The 21,863-nt window shown below is 37.3% G+C and overlaps 1 protein-coding gene across 3 annotated transcripts in view; it reads left to right on the top strand.

The window, feature by feature from the left end:
* Positions 1-13,931, top strand: part of prkn (parkin RBR E3 ubiquitin protein ligase) — a 206,021-nt gene extending 192,090 nt beyond the window's left edge. For 2 of the 3 annotated variants that reach the window (XM_081350922.1, XM_081350924.1), the window contains exons 9-12: positions 480-629; positions 10,783-10,869; positions 11,125-11,242; positions 13,367-13,931. In XM_081350922.1, the coding sequence (XP_081207048.1) occupies positions 480-629; positions 10,783-10,869; positions 11,125-11,242; positions 13,367-13,476 (465 nt within the window). In that variant the 3' untranslated portion in view covers positions 13,477-13,931. The remainder of the gene's footprint in view (positions 1-479; positions 630-10,782; positions 10,870-11,124; positions 11,243-13,366) is intronic. The other variant, XM_081350923.1, reaches the window with a different exon arrangement.
* The last annotated feature ends 7,932 nt before the right edge of the window (positions 13,932-21,863 follow it).

The following is a 21,863-nucleotide window of genomic DNA, read 5'->3' as shown; positions in this document are numbered from 1 at the left end:
TTTTTTTTTTCATTTAATAAACTGTTCCATTTAAAAATAAATCGATTTTTACTGACTATTATTTTATATGCCAGGTCTTATGGGGTTGACAAATAATTTCAGTAAAATGCTATTCAAATGTGTCTTATGACTCATTTTTATTGAAAAGTGTATAATCATCCAGTGTTTGAACTTGTGTTTGACTTTTTTTTTTTTTACAAGAATCTTTTACACACCTGAAGGGATAGTTCAACCTAAAATAAAAATTCTGACATAATTTACTCACCCTCATGTCAATCCAAATTTGTATGGCATTATTTTTTCTGTGGATCATAAAAGAACATATTTTGAACAATTCTGCAAAATGGAAGTCAAAGTTGTCTTCTTTTATTTCTGCAGAAGAAAGATTTGGAATGACATGTTTATCTTTTTTTGGGATCTGCTGTCCCTGTCTGACATCACAAGCTGTGTTTTAGTCTCGGCCCCTCTCTGTTTTCCAGTACGAGCGCTACCAGCGCTACGCAGCGGAGGAGTGTGTTCTTCAGATGGGGGGAGTGCTGTGTCCCGCTCCTGGATGTGGTGCCGGGCTGATTCCTGTGGATGATGGAAGGAGAGTCTGCTGTGAGTTAGGAAATGGACTCGGCTGTGGGGTAAGATCTTTACTTCACTGGCCTCACAACAGCTTTTACTGTAATGCAGAGACAACGGTCAGAATGAGTGGATGCACGCCGGCTCCTTTTATACCCGTATGTCCACATGCAAATTCCACTCGCTTATTTTCATTGGCCGTTTCTCAAATCATCAGAGGTGATTGTGGCTCCCAAGAATGACCCCTAGGGCCAGATTTACTAAACAGGGCAAATTAGCGAGCAATTCCAAAACAGTGTCGATGTGAGTGTGAAGTTCAGCGCATGACCTACTGACGACACGCAAATCAAAGAACACAGACGCAACCGGATCTAATCCATAATGACCAAATAATCTACCAGTTAGCGTCTGGTTTAAGACATGCTGTTTTTGGGCAGTAAATAATGGTGCAGATACCAGTAAACTGATGAGCGCAAACCTAGTAAATCAGCTTGCATTATTCATTTAAATACTCTCCTCCCATAAATTTTGTGTCTGAAAGGAAAACTCCTACAGATGCAAATGCAATAAGATCAGCCGCCAAAATAACCCCGTCCACGCCTTTTCAGCGCAAATTTTTCACTGCGTGTCTTTAGTAAATCCTGACAGTCATTTCTTAACGCCAAAAGAGGATTTGTGCTGACGCAAGCTGTTAGCAAATCTGGCCCTAGTGTCAGTCATTAGCCGTGTTTCCATTACCCTTCAAATTACGCAAATTGAAATTGCGAATTGAAAATACGCCCAATGGAAACACGTCAATTTCGCAAAAACTCCCATTTAGCGCAAAAATGTTTTTACGCTCGCATGAGGAGGATTTTCAGGCAATTCGAAAAAGAAATATTTCGCAAAACTGCAATGGAAACAGTTTTTGCGCATTTACAGGTCACCTGACTTAGATGAAGACGCGGTGTGTTTGGACAGAATACGAGACAGAGTTCTTTATTCAATTCATATAAGACAAAAGAATTACAGGAATAATGGATTCTAAACCTCAAATAAATGCCACAATCAAGACCTCGAAGCAGAAATGAGGGAGAAACACCCAGAAACACCTCATATGTGCCGCTCACAGTATAAGGGTCGATCCTTCCATTAATGCTTGGAAAACACACATACGTCTCCTTCGATTAATAATAATGGCCAGTGCAGTGGCTGGGATTAGTACATAAACCTACCAACGTCCATTGCCATGGTTTTTGGATTTACTTATCGCGAGAAGAAGTTTTAGTCGCATAACATCGGTTAATGGAAACACCGTCATTTCGCAATAGTGTTTTGGCGACATTTAGAAAAAAATCGCAAAAGTTTTGCGCAAATCTGTAATGGAAACGCGCCTATTGACATCACGTCGAAGTGACTGACAGATGGGAGGTTTGAAAAAAATACAACAATGGTGTTGACTAATGAATTTGCACATGGTTTGTCTTATTAAAAACACCACATAGACATATAAACAATGTTAAAAACTTGATTTTCACCACAGGGAGTCTTTAAAGAATGCTTTATGCCAAAAAGGTTCTATATAAGAGAAATGTCTTCAATGATTGCACAATACTTTCATGTATAACAGGTTATTTCAATTTGCTGTTTAGTTAATAAAATGTAATTAAAACTTAATCTATCAAATGATCCCATGATGGGAACCCCTAAGGATCTGTATGTGAAGTGTCTGACAGAACCCTTTAAGGCTCTTTAGACGTGATTCACAGCAGCGCCATCTTTGATTTACATCTGAAATGAATGCAAGGCTGTGAGGGCCAGACGTACACCTCTTCAGTGGGCTGTGCTGTTATTGAATGTGTTTTTTGATTGTTCTGCTGATTAAACACTGCAAAAAATATCTTTTTGAAGAAATGTCAGTAGACAGAAAAAAAAAAAAAATATCCAGACAATATGAGCTGTGGAAAATGATAAGTGATCTAGAAGCTTTATACAGCGGATGACATTGAAAACACAGAAAGTCAATCCCTCACAGCTCACTTTCATAGCCGTCATGGCACTGCTCTGAATAAGGTCTATATAGAAGAGTGTAGTGGCTCAGAAAGTACACACCTTACCTTTAGTATACCTTGTGTTGCCCGTAATTATAAAGTTATCTATCAAACAATACAGTCTCATGCGATACAGACATAACAGTCAGCCTGAAATGACAACGATCTGCACTTTTACAAACCTTTGAACGAGTATATCCCTTGTTTAGGATGGCATTCCTGTGTTTCATCCCTGCCCTCTATCGCTTGCATACTCCACTCGTCCAATCACGACACGATTAAGATGTAATTACCACACAATTTGCATGATGTTTTCTAATTAGCCAGTCGATTAAAGATTAAGGTGCAGTTCAGCTGCCATTAGCACTGACTGATTGCATGTTTGCTAACAAAAACATCATCATTCCAGTGGGAGGAAACCCTGTATCTGCGCTTCTCCGTCTCTGTCGAAGGTGATGCCTCAAACCCCTCCGCTGTCATGGACAGGGTTTGAGCTGGAGACGAGCATTAGACCAGGCTACATTTGTTTTTTTGTATGTTTCAGTGTTCATCCAAACAAGCACAAATTTAGTGTGGATCACCAACAAAACACAAAGGGCCCTATCTTGCACCCGGCGCAATTGACTTTGTACACCGACGCATGTATCATTCCTATTTTGCACCCGCGCAAATCGCGCTTTTCCCTCCACAGAAGCACGTCGCTAAACTAGGGAATGAACTTGCGCTCCCTGGGCGGTTCAGCGCAAAAGAGGAGGCGTGTTCCGGCGCAAACGTTCCTTCATGCTATTTTGCAGGTTTAGAAAACAATTCCGCCACTAACCAGGAAAAATAGTTTAAAGTCAGTGGCGCGTTGCGCATGTTATTCATATGCTATTTTAAGGGTGCATGCTTGGCCATAATCAATGTAGCGTTTGCACAACGCGCACTTTGATTCTCTCATCTACACAGAAGCAGCAGTTTTCATTTTTGCAAATCATACATTATTACGATAGATAGATAGAGAGATAGATAGATAGATAGATAGATAGACAATTTATTATAAAAGCATACATCTAGCTTACACATTTGCCCAAATTATCATACGCCTTTTTAACCAAAGTTAATTTGGGTGGGTTTCTCCATCCCCAACGTCCCTGACGAGAGCGTTGCTCTCCTCGGCTGTGAACCGCTCCTGGCGCGCGCCTGGCAAATCCACCGTTATAACAGGAATCCGCTTTAGAAAAAGCGTGCCTGCTCTTAAAGGGAATGTGAGATGACGCTCTGATTGGTTTATTTCACGTTACGCCCAAACCACACTTATGAATAATGAAGCTCTTCAGACCAACCCATTTTAGATTTGCGCCGGGTGCAAGAGTCATTTATCCCTCCGGGAAAATAGCAACAGCGCCCAAGACCCGCCCACACAGTTACTTGCGCTTTGCGCTTTGACACTTGTGTTTCAGATCGTTAAAATAGGGCCCAAAGCATGGTTTTAAGACACAAACTTGGTATAGCAGGATTGCAAATCAATGCATCTAGTGGTGGGTAAACTGTATTTTCTAAAGTTGAAACACCTTCTCACTCATTCGTTTTTGCAAAACAACGTAATTTAAGACTTTCAAAACTTTAAAAATTAAATATGATGTTATATTATGATTTCACTGTTCATCCAAACAAATAAAATGTAGTGTAGATTGCTAGAAAAGCATAAAAAGCAGGGTTTTATAACACTATTTTGGCAATAGAATAGAGTGCTGTAGTGATGTTTTTTTTTTTTTTTTTTTTTTGGCCAACCTGTGAGTTAGCATCACCCTGGTTCCCTCGACAAAACAATATGATTTTTCCACTGGCTTTTGGATTATTGCAGGAAATAAACTCTGTGATCAGCAAAAGTTTCTCATTCAAAAACTCATTCAAAAAACAATTGACTTTGGGACGGTGGAACAGGAAGTGCTAAAATAAGAACTCGTTTCTGGGTTTTGGCAAGAAGAATACGTCATCCCTGCACAACACAAAACACAACACAACAAAACAAAACATCCTGTAATGGGCAAACAGCCATTTCTAAAGTTGAAGCACCTTCTGACTCACACGCTTTTGCAAAAAAACAAATTGAACTTAATTTTATTAAGACTTTTAAAAATAAACTACTCTTTATGTATAAATCTCTATGAATGCTAATGTGATCTCATATAGCCACATTGGTGAAGTTTTAGCTGTTGTTATAGATTACACGGCATGGTTTTGAGCTGCAGTAGACTGAGATATATTTGCCTGAGAATCAAACGCTCATCCTTCCATCGGGTCATTTTGACCCCAAACTAATTTTTTTGTTTTTTGTTTTTATTAATTTTTTTTGGTGTTCATCGGAGTGGTCAAATACCTTTGGACTTTTGTCGCACTTAAACCATAAATACACACACACACACACACACACACACAAAAAAATAACTAAATTGACTGGATTCAAGGAGTTTATTTGGTTAAATTAAAAATAGTAACAAATTTGTTCCTCGCAGGTCAGTTTGACCCCCTTAGGAATAAATGAAATGCAAGGAATTAAAAAAAAAAATGCTCAAAATAAAAAAAAAAAGCGAAAACTTGACCAAAAAATTATTTTATAATGCTTATGAATGCATTATAATTTTTAAACACAATTTTGGTAACCTAATAACAAAACAAAAACGGTCCTGTGTTGGGCAGTGTCACAGTTAGTTGCAGCAAGGAGAGAAGTGAGGGAGGATCTGTACGCAGCCGTCACTTTATTTAACAATAAACCAAAACAAAATACATGCAGGAGCACTGCAGTTTGATGCTGGAACGCAGGAGAATCACAGCCAACTAAACATAGACGAGAACGGAAAACTAACAATGCACAGAGAAACCAAATAGCTAAACAAGGAGCAGGTGGGGTCAACTCAATGAAACAATGAGTAACCATAGCAACAAACAAAAACATGCTAAGAAACCATGGAAACAGAAAAGAAACACTGCATACAATGATTTACAAACTAAAAGTCCAGGACTACAAAATGGAAACCAAACTGAACGTTACAGGCAATCAGTATTTTCTTTTCTTTCTTTTTTTTCTGATATATTTTCACAATTTTCATTTTCAACTTCACTTTATATTTAAATATTGCCCCATTATGCTTTTTTGAATATTACATTTCACGCAGTGTGTAAAATAGCTGTTTGTGAATGCAAAGGTCAGCAAAGTTTTAAAGATCAAAGTGCTCGACAAATAAAGTTATTGTCTCCTAAAAGAAAGAATCGATTCTGAACTGCCGAAACGAGTCGTCAGTAATTCCAGTCTCACTCCCTGTTACAAACCTATGTAACAATGTAACAAATTTGCATAATGTCAGCCTATGGTCTTCATTGGCTGCCCGTGGAGAACATCTACTTTGACTCATACACTGTAGTTGTAGCTGAGACTGGAAGAATTTGGTTTGTGTTGTTGACATGTTTTCAGCGCTGGGAATCCACTTCGAAAGAATGAGGACTCACGCTGGAATTGATACGGACGCTATCGTTACTGTTCGTATCACTGTGTATCAAGCGCTGAGGAAGAGCCGAAGTTGACATCCAGATATAGTTATTTTTTGTTTCGTTTTGTTTCCGACACGTGCTGTATGCGGTCGACCAATCACAGCAGACTGGGCCATCTGACCAATCAGAGCAGAGTCTGCTCTCAGTAAGGAGGAGTTTAGAGAGACTGAATCTTTGAATTAACCGTTTCAGACTCTTCGAGAAAAGAGGTGATGCTGCAGTGTATATTATGAGAAGATTAAAGTGTTTTTTGACCTTGGATGCATGTAAATCAATTGTAGGAGAACCCAAAACAAAATTAGGAACCTTTAAAATAAGATGACTGGGAACTTCAAGACTTTCAAGACTTTGAAATTGAAATAAATTTTATGGCACGTAACATCCTGTGGTGGGCAATATTTTAATATTTTTAATATTTTCTTCTGATATTTTTTTGCTAGTGAGATCACATTGGCTAATGGTTACGTACAGGTGTAGCTTTAGCTGTGATTTAGTCTATTTTTGTGTTTGTTAATAAGTTTGAATTTGGAGAGCTTGTCCCTTATCTTCTAACCACACGACTTCTACAGTGTCCGTGTGAGTGTGTGTGTGTGTGTGTGTGTGTGTGTGTGTGTGTGTGTGTCCGGTTTCTGCTGTGGTCAGAGCTGCGTCTGTGAGCTGCAGATAAAGGCTTTATTGGAGGTGGTGTTAATGAACCGTTTGCACCAGCACACACACATATACCAACGATGGCACATAAAAACACAGACAGGTTTTTACACGCTCTGGACCTGAGGGACACCTCGCAACCTGTCCTACTTCACCTACAGGAAAATCAATATATCCCCTCTCTATATCCTCTCTTCCGTTTTATTCGGCCTTCCTCTCTTTTGTTTGTCCTGTATCAGCAGTGTGTGTTGAAAACTAGAGTTGATCTCGCTGTATTCAGTGTCAGTTTTGTAGTGTGTGTGAATTGCAGCAGGGTTTGCTGTGGTGGTTTGTGTGTACAGTGAGTGTGAACTGTCAGCTCTCAGCTTCATGAGAATCAAGATGTAGTGATGGAGAAAGATCTGCTGTACTGGAACAACAGATATTATTGATAATGCTGAATGTAAATAAGTTTTTATATTTTCAGTTGTACAAATTATAAAATATAATATACTTGTATTTTGTGCCAAAATAGCTAGCAACTTCCAAGCTACATAATCAACCCTATTCTAAAGTGTGTGTGTGTGTGTGTGTGTGTGTGTGTGTGTGTGTGTGTGTGTGTGTGTGTGTGTGTGTGTGTGTGTGTGTGTGTGTGTGTGTGTTTTATGAGAAATTTTAAAAAGTTGATCTAAAACAATTTTCACCCAGATATTGCTAAAGAATTTCACAAATTATTAAAATGAAATGGCAGGTTACATAATGAATTAAATGTGATTTTCTTTTTCTTTTTTTGAAGAAAAAAACATTTATTTACAACTCTTAAAAAGTGTTATTATAGTATCATTGAGATACTACTATAGTTTTTTTTTTTAATATTTTGAATGAGATTTTGTTTGGTTTTTATTTAATTTAAAACAATTAATTATTAATGATTATTTTGTTGTGTTTTATCATGTTTATATTTTTTATTATTATTTATTAGTTTTTTTTTTTGTTTTTTTTTTTGTTTTTTCATCAAGTTAAGCAATATGACTATGAGAAATGTTGCCTTAGCAGTTGAGTTATAATAATAACCATACAGGGGAAAATCACAGTGTATCACCATTCGTTTGTTTGCGCCTTAAAAAAAAAAAAAAAACTTTTTACACTTGATTTGTGCCCTAATTGTAGGAAACGTCAGGTGACTATTTTAAAATTTAAAATGGCGTGTTTATGAGAAACTGTTCTGTACGATCTGTCTGTTCTCTCGTGTTTATGGCTCTGAGCGCTGGGGACCGTGAGCCTGGTGTCAGAAAGATGCTGTTATTGCACTGAAGCCATACATTTGGGTCAGGACTGTGAGCGTGTGTGTGAGTGTGTGTGTGTGAGAGAGAGAGAGATCAGTCTGGCAGATGATCAGAGAAGTCTCTTTCTCTAAGAACTCTTTCACCGTTTCACTCTGACGTTCTTATTTAACACACATCAGGCTGCCACTGTCAGATCCTGTCTAAGTCTACACACACACACACACACAAGTGCAAACGGAGTTGACTGCATGTATAAACGCTGGAGCCCAGATCAAAGCGTCCTATAGCATAGTGCCCCGTGTTCGGCATGTATAAGTGACAAAGTTTATTACAGAATGCGCTCTATAAGTCAGTTATGGAATGACACATTTAAAGAACAGACACAACTTTTTCCTGTGGCATTTCTGTTTTTGCTGATTAATATTTTTGTGGAAAGACTACCTTTGAAAAGTTTAAGGTAAGAAAAAAAAAGAAATTATTTTATTCAGACACGTTAAATTGAGTTACAAAATAATTCTATTTCAAATAAATGCTGTTCTTTTGAACTTTCTGTTAGTCAAGAAATCCTAAAAAACTGTCACATTTTCCTCAAAAATATGAAACAGCACGACTGAAATGTTGAAATGTTCTGACTGAATCAGAAATGTTTCTTGAGCATCAAATCATCATATCAGAATGATTTCTGAAGGATCATGTGACACTGAAGACTGGAGTAATGATGCTGAAAAATTCAGCTTTGATCACAGGAATAAATTATAAATTCAAATGTCAAAGTAAGTGCAATTGTTAGTGTTTCCCCCAGCATTTTTTGCTGATTTTAAACATTTAAAAAAATAAAATGATAAATCCTAAGACGTCATGGGTTAAATTCAATGGGTATAAATTCATAGTTATGTTAAAAAAAGAATTTATATATTCAGCTAGATTTTTTTTTTTTTTTTTCAGTAGAATTACTGTAATCTTTTTTAAATCTCTATTCGGTTAATGATGAATGATTGGGGGAAAAAAATGAAAAAGAATTAGTCAGAAGGTTTAGGATTCCATAATTAGCTCAGATATTTAATAAACAAAAGCACGATGATCAGCTTTATGACTGGCAGATGTTCTGAATCTGCGGAGGATTCTGGGAGTTCTGCGGGAACATATTACCTGTTGAAATGCTTATTAGTGACGAGAACTGACTTGATAATTCAAATAATCCCATTGCTCGAAAAGTAAAGAAACCGACACACAATTTCACACTAAGAAGGGTTTCACACTGTTCCACATCAAACGCACTGGCTCACACACACACTCCGGAGAAATGAGTGTGCTGGAGAAGGACACCAGCGACCAGGGTAATAAACATGAAGGGTGGCGGGTCTGAGAGGGAACAAATGATAGCCGGGGTGAAAAAAAGTAGAAAGAAAGTGGCTGTCGAAAGAGCTGTGTTTTCTCATCATTACTGGAGAGAGGGAAAACAAAGAAGCATCTGTCTCTAGACCTTGAGAGGAGGATCTGTCATGAGCAGCTGAAATTATAATGCAAAAAGATGATGTGATGTTCCCTACTTCACAGTCTGGATCTCTGAAGAAACACTAGATCAGTGAAGCTTCAGAAGAGCTGTGGAGGAAGAGTGTGTGTTCACACGGGCATGGAGAAACACTGCCCTCTTGTGTGGCCTTCCGATCCTGCATGAATATTCATTTGTGCTATTTACGTCATAAACTGGTATTGTAAACATGATGATAATTCAAACAGACCGAGGCGTATCAGAACTCGTTTAGAAATCAGAGCCAAAGTGTCTGCAAGTATTGGGGAATTAAACCTGTGATGAATGGTTTACATCTAGTCAGCGCTGTTAACTAAGACTATTTCAAGATATTTGCTAATTTTGATAAAATATAATATAGATATTAGGGGGGAAACTAGAAAAATTGCCTTGGCAACTAAAATAAAATAAAAATAAAGTAAATCTATTGAAAAATTATAATAAAAATGGCAAAAGTAATAACATTCATCAACTTTTTATATTATGTAAATTGCCTGAATTTTATATAATTCAAATTATGAATTTATACTATACTGTATGTGTGTGTGTATATATATATATATAATTTTAATTATTAATATTTAAAAAAAGTATACAATTAATACTAAAATACTAACACGGCTTTTAGTTGTCTCTGCACATTATTCTGGAATAGTTTACAGTATTTTACCGTTGTAAAAATCACCTGCTTCACGTGTAAAGGTCACAGAAAGGTTATGTTTCTGGTTTACAAAAAGCATCAAATCCGCATATTATAATGATTTCTGAAGGATCATGTGACACTGAAGACTGGAGTAATGATGCTGAAAATTCAGCTTTGATCACAGGAATAAATTAAATACAGGAAAATAATTTTAATAATAATAATACACTGAACAAAATTATAAACGCAACACTTTTGTTTTTGCCCCCATTTTTCATGAGCTGAACTCAAAGATCTAAGACTTTGTCTATGTACACAAAATATCTATTTCTCTCAAATATTGTTCATAAATCTGTCTAAATCTGTGTTAGTGAGCACTTCTCCTTTGCCGAGATAATCCATCCACCTCACAGGTGTGGCATATCAAGATGCTGATTAGATAGCGTGATTATTGCACAGGTGTGCCTTAGGCTGCCCACAATAAAAGGCCACTCTAAAATGTGCAGTGTAATTGCTGATCAATATGAGAGCTGTGGCATATAGTAAGTGATTTTCTGTTTGTGTCAGTTGGTGTTTTGCAGGGACTGTAAGGAAGAGTATCATGAGGGCTCCTGCACACACACGATGGCCACAGCAACAGGACGTGCCCTACAGGTGAGAAACACACACTTCTAATATTACCACATCACATATGCATGGGCACAGTTCAGTTAATGTTGGCCAGATATCATCAGTCATCTCTCTTTTTGGTTGAGCCGCCTGATATTATAACCATAAGAGTGTCAGTGCAAGCCATTCCCAAATCACCTGATTCATGACAGAACCATAGAAGAGGAGGAATTTAAAGCTCAAGTCTGCCTGTGCTGTGTTTGATCCCTGCTCTGCGGTGTGTGTGCGCGTGTGTTTCAGGGTTATGTTGTAGATGAAGAAGCGGCTCGTCTTGCCCGCTGGGATCAGGCCACACAGGACACTATAGCCCAAACCACTCACCCCTGTCCCAAATGCCAAGTTCCCGTGGAAAAGAACGGTACGGATGGGACCTTTTACCTTTCTCTAGTTTCTCAGGGGCTTTTCAGAATACAGTCCTACCACACTGCTCTTACTTTTACTATTACTGACTGTTTACAGTGCTGGGTAGTCACTGATTATATGTAATCTGGATAACGTAATCAGATTCCAAACATTAAAGTCGGCATTAAATGGATTATATAATGTGTAATGCAATAGATTGTTTCCAATTATAATTTCTGTCATGTAATTTGTAATCAGTATCAGACTACAGTTTATAAACTGCTTATGCACAGGGTAGGGTCATATTTCATTTCTGACAGGAATGAATACGAGGCTGTGAGGGATAGAAGTACAGTGTGTTCAATGGTTCGGACTGTTGTTTAACAACAGACCGATTGTTTAGCTAATCTTTAAAAAAAAAAAAAAAAAAAAAAAAACCTTGCAGTAAACAAAAACTGAAAATTAAAAATGATGAAAATGATGTGATCCAGGACCGTTATACAGTGCATGCTATTGTAAGAAACTGTACGTCTATCACCCATTATTGATAAAAATAAGCATTTTCATTTTACATTATGCATTTTAATATGGAATTTTTGTTCCACACAGATTTTAATTTAGTTTGAAATCAAACAATAATTTGTGAATAACCACTTGCAGTACCGCTACAGACACCTAGGGGTCGCAAACCCGCTGTTAAAGAGCCCTAATCTAAATTATTATCCACAATGTGCAGTACACAGAGCACACTGCATGAAATACTGTATCTCACAGTGGAATTTTTAATACACACTCAGCTTTATTAGGTACACCTTGCTAGTACCGTTTTGGACCCCCTCTTCCCTTCAGAACTGCCGTAATTCTTCATGGCACAGATTCTACAAGGTGCTGGAAACATTCCTCAGAGATTTTGGTCCATATTGTCATGATCGCATCACACAGTTGCTGCAGATTTGTTGCTGCACATCCATGATGTGAGTCTCCCGTTCCTCCACATCCCAAAGCTGCTCTACTGGATTGAGATCTGGTGACAGTGGAGGACATTTGAGTAAAGTGAACATGTTCAAGAAACCAGTTTGAGATGATTTGAGCTTTGTGATGTGTGTTATCCTGCTGGAAGTCATCAGAAGACTGTACACTGTGGTTATAAAGAGATGGACATGATCAGCAACAATACTCAGGTATGCTGTGGTGTTTAAACAAAGCTCAACTGGTACTAATGGGCCCAAAGTGTGCCAAGAAAATACCATTACACCACCAGTCACAGCCTGAACCGCTGATACAAGGCTGGATGGATTCATGCTTGTATGTCGCTTACACCAAATTCTGACCCGACCATCTGAATGTTGCAGCAGAAATCGAGACTCATCCGATCAGGCAACATTTCTCCAATCTTATATGAGTCTGTGTGAATTGTATCCTCAGTTTGCTGTTCTTATCTGACAGGAGTGTCACCGGTGTGTGTTCTGCTGCTGTAGCTCTTCTGCTTCAAGGTTCGACATGTTGTGTGTTCAGAGATGTGAACCAGTTTGGCCATTCTCCTCTGACCTCTGACATCAACAAGGCATTTTCTCCCACAGAACTGGATATTTTCTCTTTTTCTGACCATTCTCTGTTAACTCTAGAGATGGTTGTGTGTGAAAATCCCAGTAGATCATCAGTTTCTGAAATACTCAGACCATCCCCACCATCAACCATCCCACGTTCAAACTCACTTAAATCCCCTTTCTTCCTCATTCTGATGCTCAGTTTGAACTTCAGCAGATCGTTTTGACCGTGTCAACATTCCTAAATGCAATGAGTTGTTGTAATGGTGATTGGCTGATAAGATATCTGTGTTAACGGGCAGTTGAACAGGTGTACCTAATAAAGTGGCCGGTGAGTGTATATAAACATATACACAAATGGTTAATTCAGCAAATTGCGTCTAGTTAATGCCAGAAATGTAAATGGTTATATAAATATATATATGGTCATATGAGAAAATTATTGTATGAAATGTTTTGCATATATGGTTTCACATTTTAAAACTAGGTTGGTTATCTTTGTTTTTATCTTTACACTTGAAGAGTGTGTCATAATGACGCTGTTATCTCCTTCAGTGCAGATAATGGTGTGTTGTCATGATCTTCCTCCTCAGGTGGCTGTATGCACATGGTGTGTCCGCGTCCACAGTGCAGGTTTGACTGGTGCTGGATCTGTCGTGTGGAGTGGAACAGGGAATGTATGGGAAACCACTGGTTCGGATGAAGACTTGATTTGGATACGCTCAGAAACTCAGGGAATGGAACCAATGGGAAACCTTGCAGGACACTGTTAAATCATTATCACTGTTGTGAGGTACATATCATGAAATGCTGCTGACACTCAATGGTAGTTGTGGTAACCACAAATATTTTAGGTGCGATGGAAAAAAAATTCTAGTGTTATTAAAATGTTTGAATGAAATCCTGAGTCTTGTTTTTGTTTTAAGTCATTAAATTCCAACATATTTAATTTGCTGTATTTCTGACTACACTCAATAACCACAATGAAAGTTTTCCCAAATCCAGCTTTGATTGTTATGCTAACCTGATCCAATCTAACATTCAAAATCTAGCAGTGGTATACACTATTGTACAACGGTTTGGGGTCGGCAAGATTTTTTAAGATTCTTAAAGAAGTATTTTATGCTGAACAAGGCCAAAATAAAACGGTGAAAACAGTAATAACGTGAAATATTATTACAATTATTCTTCATTATTATTAGGATTAATGGAGAGAGATGTACCATCTTGTTTTCGAGGGGTCGTCGCATACTACGTAACACAATCATAACATAATAAAAACAAAACAAAATTACTATTAACAGTACATCAACAAACAAAAAACAAACACAAACAATAATGAAAATATTACACCACCAAGTTATCAAAATAGACAATAATAAATACACAACAAAATATACAGTGAATACAACTGTATATTGTAATACATACACACATACATATACATATAAACAAGGTAAATACATAAATATAAGCATAAACAAGTGACAGTTTCAATTATATCATAAGCAGTCTACCAATTAAAACACTTTCCTATTTTAATGTTTTAAAATGTAATTTATTCCTGTGATCAATCTAAGTTTTCTGCATCATTACTGCAGTCTTCATTGTCACATGATCCTTCATAAATCACTCTAATATGATGATTTGATGCTCAAGAAACATTTTCTGATTATGATCAATGTTGAAAACAGTTGTGCTGAATAAAAGTGAATTGAAAAAAAAAAAAACCTACTGAACAGCAGCTTTCGATGTGTATTATGTTCTTCGAGACACTAGGGACATTATTATTTTATATTTTTACTTATTTATTTATATTTTATTGAATTTTTGAGCTCTGACCAAGATTCAGTTGTATTATGATTCTTTTTCAAATTGAAAATATCTCACTATATTGGCATGATATGAAATGAACATAACACGTCAACCTGTTTTCATTGTACGTTTGTTATTATTTTTGTCTATTTGCATTCAATCTTCCATTGCTGATGTAATTTAACATCTGTCAATGCATGATGTCATCGCATTCCTGGCATGTCAATCATTTACCGCTCCAGTGTTTCACTATTGTTCTCTCCTCATGAGCGTCAGCAGGGCCGGATTATGAACCGAACCGACGGGGCCACAGAGAAACTGAACACCAGGGCCTTTAAACACTACAGGCCGAGGCTGAATGATACACATGCTTGAAAATAAATAGTTTAGACTACCTAAAATTGACTATTTTACCTAATATCTGTCTATACTTCGTAATTTTATGCTCACTAGAGTTCTGTTTGGTTAGCTTAGCGACATGCTAACAACAAAGTATTGAAATCAATTGTAATGTAGTTGCTGGCAATGTAGAGTGGTCCAAATCCAAAGAGTCCAAACAAGCCTCCCTGTGTGTTATCTGGTTTATGGTGATTAGATGCCCTTGATGGTCATTATCTGTTAAAACAGGACACTCAGTACTGGTGCCATAAACATAATCCTGTGCAACCTCTAGTTATACATTATGAGATAAATGTTAGTTCATCAAGATTTATTACAGGCAGGGTGTAACTGAGTGTCTAACACACATGTGCTTTACGACTCACGGTATTGGTAACTGAGAAGCAAATCATGTGAAGACAAACACAGCCTGTTATTAAAGACGTCAAGAGAGATATGCAGGGTGACTGACGTGAAGCTGCGCATTTTCTGCTGTCCTGCTTCCATTACACTTCTGCTGAGCTCATGTTCGGGGCCGTGACTTCACTTTTAGCATCTTAAGGAGATCCTCAGGTGTTCTCGGCTGAATACAGGAGAAGAATGAAGAGATTTGGTCGAGATGGGCCTGATAACATTGAGCTTGAACTGACTGATGGAGTCTCCAGTCAGGTGAGGAAACAGACATATTATTATATCCCATCTCCTGAACTGGTGAGTTCAGCACAACTCACATTTTAAACTGTTGTGTTATCTGGTGATGTATTTTTACTTTACTTATGATTTTTGTATCTTTGGCTGTAGCCAATCTTTGCTCCTCCGGTCTCTGTGACCTCAGTTAAAGATGTGGGACGGTCAGTCGCTCACCTGGCGTCCTATACAAGAAGCCGCTGGAAACATGCTGCCCGCAGGCCTGTGAGGAAGAAACACACAGGTATTTACAGTAAATATACTCTCTCTCGCTCTCTCTCTCTCTCTCTCTCGTTCTCTCGCTCTCTCTCTCTCTCTCGCTCTCTCTCTCTCTCTCTCTCTCTCTCTCTCTCTCTCTCTCTCTCTCTCTCTCTCTCTCTCTCTCTCTCTCTCTATATATATATATATATATATATATATATATATATATAGAAGAAGGTTGTGATAATGCAAACTTTAACAATGATGGAACATTTATTTGATTACGATTACCCTTAGAAAAAGCTACTGTAGTTGTACTGTAGTGCATTGATGTATCAGAAGGTAATAATGTTGTACTTTGAAATATACCATTTGCTGAATTAATGTACTATGTTTTTTTGTGGTATTCCATGAAGTATTATCATTTTCAAATACCACAGTATGGTATTTTATATTATATTTATGAGTGCTATATATCTTTTTACATCAAAGAAAACCATGGCATTATCATGACACACATAAATTTAAAAAATTACACTATCGATCAAGAATTTGGAATAATTACGTAAAGTTTCTTCTGCTGACCAAGGCTGTATTTATTTGATCAAAAATACAGTAAAACCAGTAATATTGTGAAATATTATTACAATTTAAAATAAATGTTTTCTATTTTAATACATTTTAATGCAATTTATTCCTGTGATTCAAAGCTGAATTTTCAGCATCATTACTCCAGTCTTCAGTGTCACATGATCCTTCAGAAATCATTTGAATATGATGATTTGATGCTCAAAACATAAAAACACCTTGATTAATAATTATTTTTAACATAAGAATAATAATAAAAAATAACTATTTAATTTTATATACATATATATATATATATATATATATATATATATATATATATATATATATATATATATCAAATATATAGCATTGTATTTTACAATATATGTCCAAGGTAATACCATGCAACGTGTCCAAAAAAATAATAAAAAAATAATAATAAATAAAATAAATACCTATGGTGCTTTTGTTTTTGGCGTAATATCAATCCTAAATCTAAATGATTGTGTCTTTTTAGAGGAATATGTAGGCAACAAGTACAAGGGTCTGGCAACAGATGAAGACGCTGTAGATGGACTGAAGAATATGAAGATCCAGCTGAATAAAAGGCTTCTGGATCACTTTCGAGATCTGGCGGCCAGCAATAAAGACACAGATGAGGTAACATGAAGCAAATGCTCCACGTTGGTGAACTTCGGGAGACGTGGTGTCATATTTGTCCGTGTCACACAGTGATATTGATTTTTGCTGTAGGTGGACCTGCAGTTGCTGAATGATGTCCTCACACATGGAGCCGACCCAAACTCAGCAGACAAATACGGGCAAACGGCCCTGCATGAGGTTAATGTTTGACTCCTTATGTAAGACGTATATGCCATAAATTGTCATTCTGGGATGTAAATGTTCAGCTGATGCTTGTATTGAAATATTGAGAGTATATGTCACGCCTTGCCTATGAACAGCTGTAAAGCATTCACAGATGTTTGTGTTTCTGGTAGATTTCTCGGGCGTGGAACGTGGACGTGATGCGGTTTTTCCTGGAAAGAGGGGCTGATTTTCAGAGGGCCGATGCCTTTGGAGTGACGCCTCTTCATGTGGCGGCCGCTCTGGATTATGAGGAGATGATGCGCTTCCTGTTAGAAAGAGGAGGTGTGTGATATCAGGACTCACCACAATTCACAATTTGTCTATCAGGAATTTAAGATAAAATTGTGATTTTAAATAAATTGGCCATAACATAAAGGGTTTTGAAAGGAAAATAAACTCATTTAAAGAGAAAGACAAGCCATATATATACTGTACTGAAAAGTATTGAAGAAAGTAATACCTTTATTCAGCAGGTTCGCATTAAATTGTTCAAAAGTGACAGCAAAGACATTTATGATAAATGCATTCAAAATAAATGCTGTTCTTTTGCAATTTCCTGGAAAATGTCTTTTCCACAAAATTATGAAGCATCGCGACTGTTTTCAACATTGATAATAATCAGAAATGTTTATTGAGCATCAAATTATCATATTAGAATGATTTCTGAAAAACAATTCAGCTTTGACCACAGTAATAAATTACATTTTAAACATATATCAGAATTTCACAACGTTACTGTTTTTATGAAACTTTTGATCAAATAAATGCAGCTTTGGTGAGACTTCTCTCAAAAAATAATTAATTAAATAAATCATAACTTTTGTACGGTAATGTGTATGTTGTCTCTGAATTGTTCACCGTAACGGCAGCGGACATTGAAGCTCGCACACTGAAACACAAGCAGACTCCGCTGCACTTTGCTGCTAAGAATGATGCCGTTGACGGAGTTAGGATGTTGCTGCAGAACGGGGCGGACATCGCTGTTCGAGACTATAAAGAGAGGACGCCTCTACAGCTGGCTGCAATCTTCGGTAAGGCTTTTATTAGCAGTTCACGTCTACAGATAGACCCGAGTGGGGCTCAAACACCTGACCTTTTGACTAGACAAGCCACGAGGTCAGACCTAATGCATGTCCTCAAGCTCTAACAGTGGACAAACCTGATGACTGCAGTCGAAGAAGTCTCTTCTGTTTTGACGTCTGCATCCCTGGGTATGATGAGAGTTCTTGTTACGTACAGATCGGAGTGAGACGGCACGTTTGCTGCTGGGGTTTGGAGCCGATGCTGGAGTGCAGGACTCTGACGGACAGCTCTGCATTACTGCCATGATCACTAAAATGAGTCCTGTGGTGAGTACTCAAGGACTGTTATGGTTACAGGACAAGATAATCAACATTCGTAGATTAGTAGATGCTTCCAAAGTGACTGTCGAATGAAAAAAATACTAGAAAAGGCCATTAATCCAAGATGGATTCAATACAAGTATTGCTACTAAATTTTTGGAAATACCAAAGTAATGCAATCTAGTGAAGAAAATTAAATGTATACCTCATTTAAAAAAAAATAACATTACATAAGATGATTGTTTTTAGTACAATAATTGAAATATAACTCATATAAGTGAATAATTTTACATTATTTAAAATGTATTAGTTATGCTTATAAAAAAAGCAAGCTTCACATTCCTGTTTTTAAACCCTAAATGATTATTTTGATAATTACGTACTAATAAACACACTACTGCATTTGGGGTCAGTACGATTTTATTAAAACAAAATGAAATTCAGCAAAGATTCAGTAAACTGATTAAAGTGACAGTCAATCATTCTAAAACAAAAGATTTCTAATTTCAAAACAAATTTCTATTAATCACAGAATTCTGGATAAATATCATGGCTTCCACAAAAATATGAAGCAGTGCAATTGGTTTTAACATTGATATAATGAGAAATGTTTCTTAATCATCAAATCCGCATATTCGAATGATTTCTGAAGGATCATGTGACACTGAAGACTGAAGTAATGATGCTGAAAATTCAGCTTTGATCACAGAAATTGATTACATTTTAACATATTTAAATAGAAAAGTTGCTTTAAATTGCAATCATATTTTACAATATTACTGTATTTTTGATCAAATAAATGCAGCCTACAAAAAACCCAAACTTTTGAACAGTGCTGTACTATTCTCAGTACACTTCTCAGTGATCATCATCTTGGTGTCGACAGGCTGATCTGGCAATGAATCAGTTCCTTATGAAAGACCGAATAGCTCGACAAAAGTTCTACTACCTTCATCTTCTGGAGCCAAAGCCGGCCGACAAGACAAACCCAAAAGGTTCTGATCCGTCATCACCGGTACACATCTTTAAACATATTTCATATAAAGTTCCCCGATACAGGTGTTGCTGCATTGGGTTATGAGAGCTGTCTCTGTCCACAGCTGGAGTTTATAGTCAATGAAGGGAAACTGGACCTCATCATGCACCCTGTAGTGCTCAAACTCATCACTGTCAAATGGAACTTATATGGCAGGTAAACCAAAGTGTCAAAGTCCAGCGCTGATGCATGGAGAAACGCGGGCTGTGATTCACATCACATTAAATGTTTTCCTACAGAACGGGCGCCTGGATACTCCTGCTTTTCAACTTCCTGTTTATCGTGTCCTGGACAACAGTAGCCATATCTGTGTCAGTTCGTCCAGATGGAGATCGCTACAATCTTCCTCAGGTCAGACTAACTGCAGTTTATAGTCCGGGGACATTTTATTTCAGTGGTCCACTTATTTTATTTCAATGGTCCACTTTAGACATTCTACTAACTCGAAGTAACACTGCAACTACTTATCTCATTAGAGTATTAGTAGACTGTTAGGTTAGGGTTCGGGTTAGTAGTGTAAGTTGACATGTAGTTGCAAATTTACTAGAAGTAGAATGTCTAAAGTGGACCATTGAAATTAAGTGTAACCTAGTCCTAATCGATCAGTAATTTTGATATGTACAGTAGGTGCCAAGATTGATGGACAGCCTAGGAAAATTTACATCTTCACCCTTTATTCGAATATTAGTAAGCATATTGTGTAGTTGAGTTAATTTGTGATAACACAATGAATCACGCCAAAGTGTGTGGTCATAATTTCTGCCCAGGCTGGCAAAAATAGTCAATGTATGCCTTTTCCTGTGAGCTTTTTGCTTTTCCATACTTTTTATTTATTTATTTATTTATTTTTACAGTAAATTAAAACTGTTGCTTTTTCCCCCAAAAAAATTTGTCAGATAAAATACCCGAACCAAGTTTAGTGTTTTAAAAATAAAACTATAACATATTTCCCTCATATTTTGGTGGTTTAATCAAACTTGTAGGGTCATTAAAATCATTATTCCCTCTGGACATCACTTATGGTCTCTACTGTAGGCTATAGACCCCATGAAACCGCCTGACGAACACAGTTTTCTGTCCTTCGGATGAGACATTAAACCGAAGTCCTGACTCTCTGTGGATGTCCCAGGATGTCCTTCGGAAAAAGAGTAGGGGTGTAACCCCGGCATCCTGGCCAAAATTTGCCCCTTGGCCTCTGTCCATCATGGCCTCCTAATCATCCCCATATACTGATTGGCTTCATCTCTGTCTCCTCTCCACCAGTAAGCTGGTGTGTTCTGGCGCAAAATGGCTGCCGTCGCATCATCCAGGTGATGCTGCACATTGGTGGTGGTTGAGGAGATTCCCCATTCCATGTAAAGCCTTTTGAGTACCCAGAAAAGCACTATATAAATGTATATAAAATATTATTAAATAAAATATTATTATTATTATTATTATTATTATTATTCCTGTGTTGATGTTCCAGGACATATTGAACATTATGTAGAACACGCAATGCAAACAGCTGTATGAGCACTGGAATATTCCTCTTTCTTGCTTATAAACACACACACACACACACACACACACACACACACACACACACACACACACACACACACACACACTCATCCAGTACATGCACTGCTGTTGGCAGGACTGGTGGCGTGTGTTGCTGGTGGTTTTGGCACTGGTGCTGACAGTGACCGCGGTGTACAGGGAAGTGATGGAGATCGTGAGATCTGGGAGGAAACTGAAGCACTGGCAGTGTTGGACTGTACAGAAGATCAATGAGGACTTGAGCTGCTCGCACCCCATGTGGCCTGAGGTAACATAATGAACCCATACAGCTCTTATTCAAGAAATGAAGGATATCATAAGCTTATGGACTGATCTCACAATCTGAATTGAAATCTTTTGATGTTTAAATGGATCCCATGTTTTGGCATGCATTTTAAAGGGTTGTTTCATCCTATAATGAAAATTCTGTTGTCATTTACTCCCTTCACGTCAAGCATATTTGAGCTTCTGTTTACCATATTTGATGTGCGTTGATCAATATTTGTATGAGTTAAATCTGTACATCATTATAAAGCAGTCATTTCTCTTTAGAAAACTTGGATTAAACCTAACCACTCAATTCAAACTTTTAAAATGTAAATGCAAAACTTAAACATTATGTGTGTCCACATTTTGTGATAAAATTGTACT

The sequence above is a fragment of the Scardinius erythrophthalmus genome, assembly GCF_964197995.2.
Source record: "Scardinius erythrophthalmus genome assembly, chromosome: 21".
NCBI lineage: Eukaryota > Metazoa > Chordata > Actinopteri > Cypriniformes > Leuciscidae > Scardinius > Scardinius erythrophthalmus.
The sequence above is the reverse complement of the archived record's forward strand: the minus strand, read 5'-3'. Positions and strand labels throughout refer to the sequence as shown.